Source organism: Rana temporaria, chromosome 1 (assembly GCF_905171775.1).
Source record: "Rana temporaria chromosome 1, aRanTem1.1, whole genome shotgun sequence".
NCBI classification, from domain to species: Eukaryota; Metazoa; Chordata; class Amphibia; order Anura; family Ranidae; genus Rana; species Rana temporaria.
The window spans coordinates 353565224-353582553 of record NC_053489.1 but is presented as its reverse complement, the minus strand read 5'-3'; the positions used below and the strand labels follow the sequence as shown (position 1 = coordinate 353582553).

The following is a 17330-nucleotide window of genomic DNA, read 5'->3' as shown; positions in this document are numbered from 1 at the left end:
AGGGAACAGGATCTGTTTTTTTTTTTTGTGTGTGTGCTTTAAGACTATTTCTATTTTTTTATTTTCATATTCTTGACAAAGTGAAACTAATTCATCAATATCTATGTAGTAGATGGTTTGCAACTATTTATTAACAATTGATAAATATATCTTAAAATTTCAAAAACCTTACAAAAAAATGATAAAAAAATAAATAGGAGCTGTGTTTGACCCCTACTTCTTCACATGTCCTACTCTTCCTTTGCTTGCCCTTGATTTAAATGGTAGAGTCAGCACAGCACAACTTCTCCAGCTTTCATTGAATGTAAAACAGACCTATCACAAACTTTATTGCAAAAACTGAGACATACTGGTAAATGTAAATACGTTATGTAGATATTATTAGAAATAAAGATTTTGTTTATACTGTACATAGGGTTATTTTTCATCAACTTCTAATTCACAGTGTTTTTTTCAAGCTCTATAAAACAGAGAAACAGAAACAAAACTTCAGATAAATAAAGACATCTTGTTTCAAATAGTTACAGGGGGCCATATTCTGAGTATAGTTACGACGGAGTATCTCAGGATACTCCGTCGTATCTCTCTTTTTTGGCCAGTGTATCTATGCGAGTGATTCTTAGAATCATTTTCGCATAGATACGCTTAAGATCCGACATGTGTAAGTCACTTACACTGTCGGATCTTAAATGTAATTCGCCGCCGGCGGCTAGGTGGAGTTTACGTTCAGGTCTCATTTGTTTATGCAAATGAGCCTGATACGCCGATTCCCGAACAAATTCGCGCTGCGTAACCGTCGCCAACGTCGTTTGCGTAAGCGTAAGGTTACCCCTGCTATATGAGGGGTAACCTTACGCCAGTCCCACGTACGCCATGTTAAGTATGGCGTCGGGTCCGCGTCGTCTTTTCCCGTCAGGTACGTTGTTTCCCTAAGTCGTTCTTGAATACGACTTTACGTCAATGACGCACACGTCGACGTCATTGACGTTTTACGCCGAGAACTGGAGCATGCGCACTGGGCTATTTTAAGCCCGGCACATGCGCAGTTCGTTCGAATCGGGGGCGCGCTTAATTTAAATACAAGCCAATTACACTACGCCGCCCCGGAGCAAGTGTTTGGGGAATACAGCACTTGCTCCTGTAGGTTGGGGCGGCGTAGTGTAAATGGCTTACGCGCCGCCCGCCGAAAATGTACAAGAATATGGCCCACGGTTCTGTTCCTAAGTAGGTCATGATTGAAAAACAAGTTCTTGATGACCATGCCTGGTTATTCACAGTCCATCTGTATCTGCTCCATCTGTGGAAGTTGGAACAAACTCTTCTCTGTTTTGCCGTGTTCCACTAGATATCTCCGTAGCCATGCTTTTTTTTCTTTCCATTATGAAATTGATCTGGTAGATTTGCACAAAAGCCAGACAGGTCACCAGGATCTAGGAAGAAAGATAAAAAAAATGTAAAGGCAGCACCAGTTTAACCACTTTAGCTCCGAAGCATTTGGCTGCCCAAAGACCAGAGCACTTTTTGCGATTCAGCACTGTGCAATTGCATTGTTTATGTCAGCATTTCCCCGTTCTTCCTCTCCGTGAGACGATCGCGTAACTCCCGGTTGACATCGAGCCCCCGGGACCTGCGGTCACACTCACGGAGCTTGCGCTTCTCTAAAGGGGACGTACCTGTACGCCCATATGCCCAGCGAAACCATTGTGCCAACGTATATAGGCGTGCGCTGGTCGGCAAGTGGTTAAAGCGGAGCTCCGCCAAAGTCAGCAGCTACAAATACTGCAGCTGCTGACTTTAAAAATAAGAACACTTACCTGTCCAGCGCACCCGCGATGTTGGCACCCAAAGCCGATCTATGCCTCAGCTCTCGGGTGCTGCCACCACCATCTTCGGTAGGGGAATTAGGAAGTGAAGCCTTGCGGCTTCACTTCCTGGTTCTCTACTGCGCATGCGCGACTCACGCTGCGCGTTCCCACTGGTCCCTGCTGTCTTATGGGATCTGAGTGTCTCCCAGAAGACATGGGAGGGACAGAAAAGGCTCTGGAAGTGGCGCAGATACCCGCGGGTAGCTTGGGTATCTATGCCCGGAAGTGGGAGCAAAATACCTCTATTACACAGGTATCTTCTCCCCCCTCCTCCCTGAAATGTGTCAAACTTTAGTGGATGGCCCTTCCACCTTACCTATAGAAACCTCTTCCAGAGGCTGGTGGGAGTAATTAACCACCAAGCTTAGGGAAACCTGACCACACCTAGAAAACAGATTGCTACTCCAGCTGAGCCAAAGACTAAATTTAGCCTAACTAGGGCAGGGTGCTAAAGCCTTAAAGTGTTTGTAAAAGTATTATTATTATTATTTTTTTAAATAACAAACATGTCATACTTACCTCCACTGTGCAGTTCGTTTTGCACAGAGTGGCCCCGATCCTCCTGTTCTAGGGGCCCACGGCAGCTCCTCCCCGCAATAGCTAACCCCCTCTGGGAAGCTCTCTCCCAAGGGGGTTACCTTGTCGGCGCACTCCTGTGTCATTGGATTTGATTGACAGCAGCGGGAGCCAATGGCTGCGCTGCTATCAATCTATCCAATAAGCGCAGAGACTCCGTGGAGAAGAGGATGCCGGGGACGCATAAAGCAGGTGAACTGGCTCAGGTAAGTAAAACGGGGGGCCTGTGATTGGCAGGTGTTTTTTCATAGGATGCATTAAGGTGAAAAAAACAATTGCAGTAAGAATATGATGATAGGTCTTTGCAAAAATTATGTGATGAAAATACAGGCGGCAAACAAGAACATCAAAATACATGGGTTTTAAAGACAGGCAAAGCTTTTCAGTTAAATATACCATGAACCTCTTGGATACAGGTACATCTTGGATACAAATACAGTATACAGTGCTGAATAATACTTTTTTTGACTGACGCTTCTGACCACTGTTGGATAATGTGACCTTATACAGGGGAAACAAAATCTGTTTTCGATTTTGTCTATAACATCATTGGGCACTGATTTAATTCATATGAGGTCATATTGACAATAAATTTGGAAAACATGTGTCAATAATTGTTATTCGCAGAACATTTTTGCAAAAATTAAAGTACAGATTTTGCCTTTTCTGGCAATTTTGAAGAGTTAAGCTGATACTCTATGTCCCTGTTCAATATGTATACCATTCCTATTAAAATTGTTAATAAATTGGGGTATATTAACCACTTCAATACAAGGCATTTTCACCCCCTTCCTGCCCAGGCCAATTTTCAGTTTTCAGTGCTGTCGCACTTTGAATGACAATTACTCAAATTATTTTTTTCCCCACAAATAGAGTTCTCTTTTGGTGGTATTTGATCACCTCTGCTGTTTTTATTTCTTGTGCTATAAACAAAAGAAGAGTGACACAAAAAAACACAATATTTTTTACTTGTTGCTATAATAAATATCAAACTTTTTAGGCCGATATGTATTCTTCTACATATTTTTGGTTAAAAAAATCGCAGTAAGTGTGTATTGATTGGTTTGCGCAAAAGTTATAGCGTCTACAAAATAGGGGATAGATTTATGGCATTTTTTTTTACTAGTAATAGTGGTGATCTGTGATTTTTATCGTGACTGCGATATTGCGGCGGACATATCAGACACTTTTTTTTTTTTTTTCTTTTTTTTTTTTACTTCAGACTTCAACCTTATAGAGTGTGCGTTTATACGCTCATGTTCCGTTTGCCAGCCCTTAGCGCCTCTAATCGGGTTTCGCATCATTAGTGTGGTCATTTTTCTTAAGTTGCTTTTTCTCTTACGAAAATATGTATATTATATATTTTTATATATATATATATATTTTTTCTTTTTTTTGAGATATATAGTCCCAGAAAAAAAAAGTAATTTTGCAATTCCTTCACCTTATCCCAGTTCCTCCCTCCCCCCGTCCCCCCCTCCCCCTATCTCACCATAGACAATCCAAAATGCCTCCTGATGCCTTCATCTAATTTTAATTTGTCTTTAGGTCTCAGCCCTAAGTTTTTCTACATAACTCCAAGATCTCTTAAATTCCCTCCAGTTGTCCCACTTCTTATCTTGAGCTATGTTATTGCCTTCTACTCCTTCTCTCATTTCTTCCATTCTATAGGTCTCTTCCACGGAATCTATCCATTCCCAGATTGAGGGACATTCTACCTCCTGCCATTTTCTCGGTATTATCCTTTTAGCGGCATTTAATAGATGTGGGACTAGGGTTTTCTTATAATTTTTAATTTTTTCCTCTCCCCCATGGAACAGTACTACCCAAGGATCCAGTTTAATTTTTCCTTTTGTAATCTCTTCTATGCATCCCAATTTTTTTTTCCAGAATTCCTCTACTTTAGGACATTTCCACCACAGATGAGCCATGGTTCCCGGGGTCCTACATCCCCTCCAACACTCTCCCGTTTGTTCGTCGTTAAATTTGGATAATTTATCCGGGGTCATGTACCATCCAGTCAGGCATTTATAGCTCATCTCGGCTGTACGGCTGTCTACTGCCGAGGAATGAGCTAGTGTCAGCATTTTTTCTATTGTGATCCTATCCCGTTTTGATCCTAATTCCCTCTCCCATTTTTTGACGAAAGGGGGGACCATCCGCTCGTCCACCTTTAGCAGAATCTTATATAATTTTGAGATGGTTCCCTTGACCTTCTCTGATGTACATAGTTTTTCCAAATCGGATAGCTGCTCCCCTGACCTCAGTGGGTGCGGCAATCTTTTTATAAAGTGGGCCAGCTGATGGTATCTCCATTCGTCAATTTCTAAAAAAAAAGTTTTTTTCTCTTTTAATTCTTGTAGTGTTGCAATGTGCCCATCTTTTATTACGTCTCTTAATTGGGTCGTGTCTTTTTTTATCCAGTTTCCTCCAATCTGTGATTTGCCCGGTGCAAAATAATCATTGTTTTTTAGTGCTAATAGTGGTGAATTAAATTCCTTTTCTGTTTTTTTATACATAGTATCCCAAATTTTTAGTGCATTTTTAGTAATCTCATGTGTATTCTTATCAAGTGTCCTATATTGAGGTGGGTTCCATATAATCTTATTGAGACTTGCCTTTGACATTTCATTTTCAATGTTAACCCACCTCTTTTCCTTGCTGGCCCTAGCCCACTCCACTACCCTTGACAAGATCACCGCCTCGTAGTATGTTTTAATGTCTGGTACTGCTAGTCCCCCCTTTATTTTAGGTTGTCTTAGGGTCTGGAAGGATATTCTGTGTTTCTTGTTTCTCCAAATGAAATTCATAATCTGTTTTTTAAGAGCTGAGAAGAGTATTCCAGGCAAACTTATAGGTATCATCTGGAACTTATAGGTAATCTTTGGTAAAATTACCATTTTACAGAAGTTTATTCGTCCTATCCAGGATAATGGTCTATTTTTTATCCTCCCAATTTCCTCCCTGATTTCATTTAGCAAAGGAATGAAGTTTTTCACATACATTTTTTTGGTTGATTTTACTAGAAAAATACCGAGGTACCTGAGTGCTTTTACCCAGGAAAATCGGTATTTCAACTTTAAGTCCCTTTCCTCTCGTCCGTCAACATTAATACTTAAGATCTCGGTTTTGGCTACGTTGATTTTAAAGTTTGATATTTCTCCGTATAGCGTGCATAGGTCTAATAAATTTGGAATTGAGGTTTTAGGGTCCGACAAATAGAAGAGGATGTCATCTGCGAATGCCGAAAGTTTGTGTTCGTCCTCTCCTATTTTAATTCCTCTTATATCGTGGCACCTGCGTATCCTGGCCAATAGTGGCTCCAAAGAGAGCACAAACAGGAGTGGAGACAGGGGGCATCCCTGCCTAGTACCGTTTTTCATTATCAGATCTTGAGATAAACTACCATTTATTTTTATTTTTGCCCTCGGTTCCTGATAAAGAGTTGTTATCCACTCTCTCATCCTTTGTCCAAACCCCATTTCCTCCAGGGTGCGTAACATGAATCCCCAGTCTACCCTGTCGAATGCCTTTTCTGCATCTATCGACAGGAGTAGACTGGGGGATCCGATCATTTTCATTTTTTGCATTATCAATAATGCTCTGACTCCATTATCCTTCCCCTCTCTTCAGTGGTGTCTCCAGCTTTCATATTTAGGGGGGGCACATGGGGGGACAGGGACAAAAGTAGGGGGGCCAACTATAAAATGCAATTATATATATATATATATATATATATATATATATATATATATATATCCTGGGCCCCTTTACTACGATCCCACTATGGGCCCTTTCACATATTCTGCAGTGAGCTCCCTTCCTACTATACTGGGGCCCCCCAGGGTGGCAGAAAACAAGAGATATATGTCACCAGCACACCAAGAAAATATAAGGGTCCAAAGCAGTGGGAGAACTATCAGGGTTGCAAAGGTTGTCTTGCCACCGGGCCCTGGGGTTCTGCCACAGTGGGGATCCCCAGCTGTCCTGTCCCTGCTATTTACAGCATCTGGTCTGGCGTCTGTCTCCTTGGCAGCGGCGGCAGTCTATTAGGACCTAGTGCTGGTGACATTATGGGTGCATGCAGGGAAGGCTGGCACTATTGGTTATAGAGAGCCGAGCCCCCAGCTGGTCACCTAGCAGCAGTAATGCTGTATAACCTTCTCTGTTGACATGCTGATTGGCATGTGATCCAGGTCATGCTCCCAGTCAGATCTAATAAACACAGTATTTATTAGCATCAAGAGTACAACCACATAAATATAATCAACCGTATGATCAGCAGCCATGTGGGCTCTATGCCTGTAAAGTGTGGGCTTTGATCAATAAAATCACTGATATTTATGACTAGGATTTGACTAAGAGCATCACCTGGATTGCATCCCGATCAGCATGTCAGAGAAGGGTCCACTGCTGCTAAGCAACCTGCAGGGAGCTCAACTGTCTACAACCAATAGAGATGGGCTCGGATGTGTTTGAAATCCCACATGCCCGATCACGCCAGGAAGCCGACACTCCACAGTGCTAATCAATGTATGGGCTGCCTAAGAGCTAAGACCAGCCATAGACCGTTTAAATCTCAGCTGGTTCAGCAGAAACTGGCTGAGATTTGAACCATTAATGAGCAGATTCTCTTATAATTATCACTAGTGGTTGCTGTATAGTCACTAGTGATAATCACTGTTTGTCGGGAGAATATAATTGCTGGGCAGGAGGGATATTCCTGTCAGCAGTGTCTGTGTTGATGGGGGAATCATGCAAGTTTCTTTCCTGCAATGTGGATGCAGGAAAGAAATTTGCACCATATATTATCTGCCTAACTGAAAGTGAAAGTAAATTGTGAATGTTTTGAAAGAACAGGAGAGGGGGAGGGAGACAGATGGGGGGAGAGAAGGGATGGAGATAATGTAGTTCAGTGATTACAGTGTACTGCAGTCTGCAGTGCACACACTTAAACACGGCCCAGGCTAGAATATCTGGTTGTGTGAGCACTCGCATTATGCAGTGTCGGCGAGCACAGGGAGGGGGAGGAATCCCCCGCAGAGCTGACTGGGGACGCTCTCCCTCTCGGGGAGCAAAATACAAAAATTGCAAAAAAAAAAAAATTTTTTTTTTTTTTGGGGGGGCGCATGGTGGGGCACAGCATGATGTTGGGGGGGTCAGGGCCCCCTCTGGCCCCCCCCTAGGGACGCCTCTGCCTCTCTTCCCTGGATAAACCCTGTCTGGTCTGGATGTACCATCTTTGCCATTTCTATCAGACACTTTTGACACTATTTTGGGACCATTCACATTTATACAGCGATCAGTGGGTGCTATAAAAATGAACCGATTACTGCATAAATGTCACTGGCGGAAAAGGGGTTAATATTAGGGGGCAATCAAGGGGTTAAATTAGTAATCTAGGGAGTGATTCTAACTGTAGGGGACTTACAAGGGGAGGAGACCGATCAGTGTTCCTCTGTATTGTTTACACACACAGATCCACATCCCTGCTCTGTTTCAGGCAATTGCGGGTGACGTCATTTGACTAAGGGGCGGGAAGCAAGTGGTTAACCACTTGGTTACTGGCCCATAGTCAAAAGACGTCCTGTTTTTAAAGATGGATATCTCAGTAACGGCAGCAGCTGCTGCCACAACTGAGGTATCCATCTTTAGTGCCGACGGTCCTGTACACGATAACGGCGGTCTCCGTGGCGAATTCGCCGCGAGATCGCCGTTATCGGTGGCGGGAGAGGGGCTCCCGCCGCTGTAACGCGCCCTCCGCCACTTACCGGAGCCGTCGGTAGCGGCGGAGGGGATCGCGACCATCCGGCAGCTGAGCGGGGACGAGACTGAAGGAAAAATCTCCTTCGCCCGTCCCCCATAGCTCTGCTGGGCGGAAGTGACGTCAAAACGTCAGTCCCGCCCAGCCTCTTAAAGAGACATTTTTTTTTTTTGTCATTTGAAAAAATGACATTTCCAAATTTTTATTTTTTTTTGCATTTAAGCCCAAATATGAGATCTGAGGTCTTTTTGACCCCAGATCTCATATTTAAGAGGACCTGTCATGCTTTTTTCTATTACAAGGGATGTTTACATTCCTTGTAATAGGAATAAAAGTGATAATTTTTTTATTTTTTTTTTATTTCAGTGTTAAAAATTGTAAAATAACTAAAAATAAATGCGAAAAGCAAAAAATAATTTTTTTAAAGCGCCCCGTCCCGACGAGCTCGCGCGTAGAAGCTAACTTATACGCGAGTAGCGCCGACATATGAAAACGGTATTCAAACCACACAAGTGAGGTATCGCCGCGATCGTTAGAGCGAGAGCAATAATTTTAGCCTTAGGCCTACTCTGTAACTCAAAAAATGCAACCTGTAGAATTTTTTAAACGTCGCCTATCAAGATTTTTAAGGGTAAAAGTTTGACGCCATGCCACGAGCGGGCGCAATTTTTAAGCGTGACATGTTGGGTATCATTTTACTCGGCGTAACATTATCTTTCACAATATATAAAAAAATTGGGCCAAATTTATTGTTGTGTTATTTTTTTATTTAAAAAAGTGAATTGTTTCCAAAAAAAGTGCGCTTGTAAGACCGCTGCGCAAATACGGTGTGACAAAAAGTATTGCAATGACTGCCATTTTATTCTCTAGGGTGTTAGAAAAAAATATATATATAATGTTTGGGGGTTTTAAGTAATATTCTAGCAAAAAAAACTGTTTTAGTCTCGTAAACACTGAATCTGAAAAACAGGCTCGGTAACGAAGTGGTTAAGATAATGTGCCGGTCCCTTTTTTACCTTGTTTTTTTTTTAAGCTTCTGGAATAAAAACTTGTTTTTCAATTTGATGATGTATTTTGTTGATAATTACTGTATTTATTGGTGTATAACACTCACTTTTTTACCCTGAAAATAGAGGGTAAACTGTGCCTGCGTGTTATACGCAGGAGGCTGTGGAAAGTTTTTTTCCTGAAACTTCCCAATTAAAGTTAGGGTGCGTGTTATATGCCTGTGCGTGTTATACGCCGATAAATACGGTATATACAAGACATTTATACAATTGTTAGAAGCCCCCTAGTGTCTAGGATGTTAAGCCAATTTCCAGACCTATAGGGGGCCTTTTGCTTTTTAGGGACAGTGAGCTTAAGCTCCATCTCGTCCTGCTGGTTCCACAGTATAGACACTGTAATATTCGCTTTCCTGACTGACTCCATGGCAGCCTACGTGTGGGTTAATCCCGCCTCCTCTCCAATGTGATAGGACCCCATACCCATAAAAGTTAACTCACCAGTAGCACCAGTGTTCCTTTTTTTTCCTCCTCCATGAATTTAGAAACTTCTCAGGACAGGAATAGGATGGCACACCTGAGCGGTGCAGCTCGGATCCCAGCCATGGGCGGGTGGAGAGCTTTTGCAGCAACCCTTTGGGCGTTTGCTATGTGTGCTGAAGACGTCTCATCACGGCTGGCAAGGTCCTATTCTCTCATGGCAGTCGCCTATTTGTATTATTTGTTGTCTTTCTGTGTCTGTTTTTGTCCCCATGGCGGCTGGAGCGCTTCTGCGTTCCAGCTCGCACTTTGCTTCCTGGTCGCGAGCGCCAGTACCCCGCGCATGCGCTGTGCCCACTCTCAGAGCGAGGCCTGGTTTCGCGCATGCGCAGTCTGTCGAATCTGCGGCGGCCGCGCACGCGCCGTCGCATCGATTGTACCGCGCAGGCGCGCGGACGACAGGTGACGTCACCGGCGGGTGATTTAAAAAGCGGCTGCTCGCCTATGCACATTGGGATGTTCCCTGATCAGGCGTGCAGCCGCAAAGAGCGATACTCTTCTTTGCCAGGTCAGTGAGCAGGGCTCCCCCTGCTGTATTAGCCTTTCATGTTGTACTAGCATATAGTATTGCTTCTCATCTGTGTAAGCGATTTTAAAATGTTGGTCATTCAAATTATTTAATGTATTAATAATTTATTTATTTATTCATTTGTGTAAAAAAAAAAAAAAAAAAAAAATCTTAAAGGGACAATGCATTTATCTTTCCATTATTTTGACACTTTAGGTTTTCTTCCTTTTCGGATCCGTATCGCTGTTTTACGCAGGTCCTAAGTCATGGACCAGTCACCGTCTACAGGTGGCCAGCCCTCACGCACAAGGTATGTGCAGGATAAGGGCGGGGCTAGGGGTGGAAGTCACAGTCAATATGTGTTGTCTGACAATTTTCCTCCCTATGTGTCTCTCTTTAAAGCCCTCCTGATCCAGATCCTATCTCCGCAATCCAGTCCCATGACCTTGCCAGACCGCATCATTCTTCCAGATCAAAATCCAAAAGGAGTTCTCCATCTACATCTTCCCACCGGAGGAGACGCTCACATTCCTCCTCAAGACACCGCTCCCACCGCCATGATAGTCGCTCTGATCGCAGAGCCTGCTGGGGATGTGACACTCATGTCCCGGAGGGCAAGTCACTGTGCGACCGATGCTACGCCCATGCGGTCGGGGAAAAAGAGACTGAAGGTCATCGGATCGAGTCTCTGGTGGAACGTGTGGTTCAACGAACTCTAAAAGAGCATATGCCCCACACGCAGATTCAGACCAACACTGACGGGTCTGCTTCTCCAAACTTGGAGATCCTAGAGGATCCAGGTCCTTCCCGGCCTCAAGCCTCCACTCCGGCTTCTCCTCAAGGTGACCTAGAGAGTGACGAAGAAGGCTTAGAATTTGACTTCGCGCAGGTGACGCCACTCGTCAAAGCGATTAAAGAGGCTCTCTTATGGGAAGAACAACCCGCTTCTCCAGCCAAGCAGAAAAAATATTTTAAACGCTTGGGGAAAGAACGCCCTACGTTCCCGTTCTTGACTGAACTAAAGGGTATTTTTGAAGAGGAATGGAGCAAGGTGGACAAGAAATCTTCCATGGCTAACAAAGCCTCAAAGCTCTATCCCTTCAAACAGGAAGAGGTCAAACACTTGGAGAATGTTCCTCTAGTAGATGCGGCAGTAACGAGACTTGCTAAACACGTCACTTTACCTATTGCTGACTCCGTCTCTTTCAAAGATGGCCTGGACAGAAGAATGGACCAGGACCTCAGAAGAATTTATGGCCTTGCGGGCACAGCCTGCAAACCGGCTCTAGCTTTAGCGGCATTATCAAAGGCCATGGAAGCCTGGACGGAAAACGTTGATTCTTTCCTCAAAGGCGTCTCTGAAGAACTAGCCAAGAACTCAGCCACGGCAGAGTTAAAACTGGCGGTCGCATTCCTGGGCGAAGCCTCCGTTGACTTAATCCGCCTGTTAGCCAGGATTATGCTTTCTTCTGTGACCGCGAAACGGGCCCTCTGGCTACGCCCCTGGGTTGCCGACCCATCATCGAAGCAGAATTGGTGCAAGATTCCTTTTGAAGGATCAACCCTGTTTGGCAACAAGCTAGATGATGCCATCTCCAAAGTCTCGGGCGGCAAGTCTGGTTTCCTTCCTCAGGACAAGCGCCAAACGGGAAGAAAAATGCCTCAATTTCGGCGATACAGCCCGGACCGCGCTAGGGAAGCTCGTGCTTACAGGCCTGGTGGAAACTACAGAAGGAATTGGAGCAGAGGTAGAGGCTCCTACCGGAAACCTACTCTAACTACTCAGGCGTCAACTGGACGCGACAAGGGGAAATCTTTTTGAGACAACGCCCGCCCAAGCGGATCGTGTGGGAGCTCGTCTACTCCTTTATCGGCACGTCTGGGCGGCCTCAATCAAGGACTTTTGGGTCATCAAGACCGTGACCTCAGGACACGCATGGTCCTTTTCCAGTCCTCCCTGTCCAAAGTTCATCTCCACCCTTCTTCCAGGGTCACTGGAGCAGAAACAGGTCCTTCTAGACTACATTCACCTCCTGAAGATTCAAGGAGCAGTGATACACGTCCCAAAAGACGAACAGTTTCTTGGGGTGTACTCCCCTCTCTTCTTAGTACAAAAGAAGAACGGTACCTGGCGCCCAGTCATAGACTTGACATATTTGAACAGATTTATAACACACAAAAAGTTCAAAATGGAAACTCTATCAACCATCCAACAAGCAATACAGCCAGGCGACTGGATGATTTCCGTGGACCTAAAGGATGCCTATTTCCACGTCCCAGTAGCAGCAGAGCTGCACAAATACCTCAGGTTCTATGTCAACCAGGAACACCTCCAGTTCGTGTGCCTACCCTTCGGCCTAACAACATCCCCACGGGTCTTCACCAAAGTTCTTTTGGCTCTGGTAGCTCTCATCAGGCTGAAGAAGATTCGTCTGTATCATTATCTGGACGACCTCCTGGTCCTGTCCCAAGACAAGACCCTTCTCTTGGCACAGAGGGATCAGGTCATCGCGACCTTGTCCGAATTCGGGTGGCTCCTGAACCTGGCAAAAAGCCATCTGGAGCCAACTCAGTGTCTAACCTATCTAGGTGCTCAATTCGACACAGTAAGGAAGACCATCTCTCTACCAACAGAGAAAATTCCGGTAATTCAGGAGAGGATTTCCCGGGCCTTGAGTACTCGTCACCTAAGAGCTCATCAATGTTTGAAGATCATTGGGACAATGGTATCCACAACACCAATGGTAAAATGGGCGCTCTGGAGGCTACGTCCCTTCCAATCCGGCTTTCTCAGGCAGTGGAAATCAGGGAGCATGAATCAGCGGATCCACATTTCAACGTCAATGAGGGGCAGCCTCTTCTGGTGGCTTCAACCGAAGAATCTGCTGAATTGTCACTCCATCGCTCCAGTCTCGTGGGTCACAGTGACGACAGATGCCAGTGGCTCCGGTTGGGGGGCCCTGTGCGGCACAAGCATGGCGCAAGGCAGGTGGGACGCTCGCCTCCACAATCCAGGCTCGAACACCCTGGAGCTTCGTGCGGCCTGGTGTGCCCTACAGTCCTTTTCACAACTGCTGAAAGGAAGGTCAGTAATACTAAGGATGGACAACACCACAGCAGTATCATATGTCAAGAGACAAGGCGGGACTCGGAGCTCATCCCTTCTCCAGGAAGTAGAGCCCATTATGAAATGGGCCCAAGTGAACCTAGTCAACCTGACGGCGGTTTTTATTCCAGGTATTCAGAACTCCCAAGCGGATTTCCTATCACGAACTCAGGTGGACGTCAACGAATGGTCTCTCCACGATCAGTCCTTCCGTTGGATCTTGTCCCTGGGAGTCAATCCCCAAGTGGATCTCTTTGCTTCTCCGAACAATGCCAAATTGAAAAAATTCTACACAAGAGGTTACTGCAACCAGGCAATCGGGACGGATGCCCTAACGGATCGGTGGTGGTTTCAGAGGGCGTACGCCTTTCCCCCGATCCCAATAATTCTGAAATTCCTGAAGAGACTTCTTGCGGAAGAAGTAGAAATTACAATGGTGGCTCCATGCTGGCCGAACAGGCCATGGTTCCCTCTTCTGGTTCACCTGAGTCTTCAGGACCCAATTCTAATACCATGCAGACCAGACCTTCTCTCCCAGGGAACGCTCCTCCATCCCTGTCCGGCTCAAATGAAACTAGCGGTCTGGTTCTTGAAAGGGAAAGGTTAGAAACCCTTGGCTGCGCCTCTCGGGTGATCTCTACCCTTATGAGCTCAAGGAAAGGAAGCACAAATAAAGTGTACGGTAGAATATGGTCTAAGTTTGTGGAATTTTCTTTAACCGCGGGCAGTTCCTTCAAGAACCCAGAAATCCAAAACATCCTAAGCTTTCTTCAATCAGGACTAGACCTACCTCTGTCTGTAAGCTCACTAAGAGTTCAAATCTCAGCACTTTCAGCCTTTTCTGGAATTCCTTGGGCAACCCATCCACTAATCAAACAGTTTTTTCGTGGAGCCTCAAGATTGAGACCTCTGAGGAAGCCAAGATTCCCCAAATGGGATCTCCCGTTAGTACTTGACTTTTTGAATGGACTTAGTATGTCGGGGCCCTCCCCGTCCTCGTTGAAGAACTTTTCAGCCAAAGTAGCCTTTCTGGTAGCTATCACCTCGGCCAAGAGAGTGTCCGAGATCGGTTTTCTAGGTCACGAGGAGCCATTTCTCACCTTTTTCCCAGACAGAGTGGTTCTGATACCCATGCTGGGCTCCAAACCGAAGGTCTCGTCGGTTTTCCATGAGAATCAGGAAGTAGTTCTCCCTACCTTTAAAAACCCAGATTCTGATGAGACTCACCCTCTGGATATGGGCAAGATACTCACTGAATATCTGCAAGTTACATCTACATTCAGACGATCTGATCACCTGTTCATCCTGCATTCAGGCAAGAACAAAGGGAAGAAGGCATCTTCAAGAACAATTGCATCCTGGATTGTCCAGACGATACAACAGGCTTATTGTGCAAAGGGCTTGGCTCCTCCGCAGGCGGTAACAGCTCACTCCACGAGAGGGATGGCAGCTTCCTGGGCAGCAGCCCGTCATGTGGCGCCAGACGTTATTTGTAGAGCGGCCTCTTGGTCTTCTATAAACACCTTTATGTCCCATTACTGTGTTGAACCTGCAGCACTGTCTTCTGTAAATTTTGGTTTATCTGTCTTGTCGGCTGACGGGACAAATTAAATATATTTCTGTTCAGCATACCCACCCGTGTGTTTGGCTAGTTATTTCCCACACGTAGGCTGCCATGGAGTCAGTCAGGAAAAAGGAAAATTTATTATCATACTTACCGTAATTTTCCTTTCCTGATGGACTCCATGGCAGACGGAGTTCCCACCCTGAAATTATGGAGTCGGGATAGTTACGGAACACTGGTGCTACTGGTGAGTTAACTTTTATGGGTATGGGGTCCTATCACATTGGAGAGGAGGCGGGATTAACCCACACGTAGGCTGCCATGGAGTCCATCAGGAAAGGAAAATTACGGTAAGTATGATAATAAATTTTCCTTTTTCTCATGTCATTGGCATGGATAGGAGTAAGCCATACTTATCTTCAGAGGCCTTAATTACTAACGTGGTTACAGATTTAATTTACCGGTGGTCACGCCCATGACTGGTAGTATATGTTTCCCGAAAAGGGTAACTGTTCAAACCTACTGTATCTTAGGTGTCCTACGTGTGTGGATTTTAATGTATTATGTAAAACTGTTATGCCCTGTACACACAATCAGTTTTTCCGACAGAAAAATCGTGGGTTTTTTCAGCAGGAAAATAGCTGAAACTTGTCCTGCATACACATGGTCACACAAATCTTGTATGAAATTCCGAACATCAAGAACGCGGTGACGTACAACACGTACAACGAGCCGAGATCAATGAAGTTCAATAGGCAGTTCGGCTCTTCTGCTTAATTCTGAGCATGCGCATTTTTTTTCCGTCGTAATTGCATACAGACGACCACAATTCCCGATCACGAAAATTTAGATCCTGCTCTCAATCTTTTCTTGGCAGGAATTCTCACAGAAAAAGTGTGAAGGAGCATACACACGATCGGAATTCCTAACAAAAACCTCACATCACACTTTAGTTTATAACATTTTAGAATGGGGTGCCTTCAGATTATCCATAATTTTAAAGGGTGCCTTGACTGAAAAAGGTTGAGAAACACTGGCATAGATAATAGGTGAAAGCTAAAGGAAAATGGCAGATTGAAAAAAAAATTATGTTTATATTTTTCTATACCGCATATACGTATGGTTCGCACAAAGGTTGGTCCGTGTCTTGGTGACTTTTAGTACTAGAAAATGCATTCTTAAAATATTACCAACTGCACAGAAACATTCAATCATTCAATACTTCTCTAAAGCAGGCCATACACGGTCGAATTTCGAACAAATTTTCTTTTCAAAATCAGAAAGTTTTTTTTTTGTGATCTGATGAGGCCACTATTGATTTTCAAAATTCAGCCGACCAAACCTTCATGTTGCCGGGAATATTCGCTGCTCTCCGGGAATATTCTTTTCTCTCCGGGAATATTCTTTTCTTGCACATGCGCATTTTTTTTCTATTACATTTCTTGCATAATCATTGATCAGAAAATCGTTCGCTTTTCAAAAAAATTCCAACATGTCGGATTTCTCAAATTTGCTTGCCGCACGAAAATCGGCTGTTGCTGCAGCCCACTAACGGTGCGAAATTCGTACAAAAATTATTTTATACGATTTTCGAAATAAAATTCTTTCGAAATTCGAACCGTGTATGGCCGCCTTAACGCTTAGGATGGTAAAGTTGAAAAAGTTAAATACCTCTAGAAGGATGAGTCCCATTGCAATGCCTCCCAGGAACAACAAATTTCTTCTACCCCAGCTTACAATCTTATTCAGGCACCCATCCACGAAGATCTGATGTTCCACATGCCACCTCTTGAGATTCTGTGTCCCATATCCACACATTGTATTTATGACAGTCTGTGAAAATATTCATCAAGTTATGAAATTATTGTGTGCATAGTTAAATTCCAAAATTCCAATACAGAAAAAAATTGGATTATGAGCATAATTTGTTCCAGAAACATGCTTGTAATCCAAAGCACTTGTATATCAAAGCAAATTTCTCCATAAGAAATAATGGAAACTCAAATGATTCGTTCCACAACTATTTATTCATAAGTCCTTCAGTTTATAGTCCATATAAAAAGATTATAGCAATGTGATAGGTTGTGTAACCATAAAATATCCATCCACAAATGGAAGTCGCCACAAGGGGATTAGAAGCAAAATCCACCAGGAACTACAGAGTATAAGGCCCCTTTCACACGGACGGATAGAATGGTACACAATGACACCCTTCACACACTGCGTTTAGCTGCAGTTTCGTTACCTGCGGTTTGGTGCGAATAGAAAAAATAGAATTGAACTGCGATTTGGCGCAGCTATCTGCACATAAGTGCAGGTACTCGCAGTGCACTGTGTCAGCTGCGTTTGGTATGAATCTTGAGGGGGAATTTTAAATAAAAACCGGCATAGGTTCCCCCTCCA

General features: G+C 44.3%; 1 protein-coding gene across 2 annotated transcripts in view; it reads right to left on the bottom strand.

Annotated features, from left to right (window-relative positions):
* Nucleotides 1-1133: 1133 nt before the first annotated feature.
* LOC120909356 (tetraspanin-33-like) overlaps nt 1134-17330 on the bottom strand; it is a 46091-nt gene continuing 29894 nt past the window's right edge. For both annotated transcript variants that reach the window (XM_040321112.1, XM_040321120.1), the window contains 2 exons: nt 16599-16760; nt 1134-1430 (listed from right to left, as the gene is read on the bottom strand). In XM_040321112.1, coding sequence (XP_040177046.1) covers nt 1272-1430; nt 16599-16760 — 321 coding nt within the window. In that variant the 3' untranslated portion in view covers nt 1134-1271. The remainder of the gene's footprint in view (nt 1431-16598; nt 16761-17330) is intronic.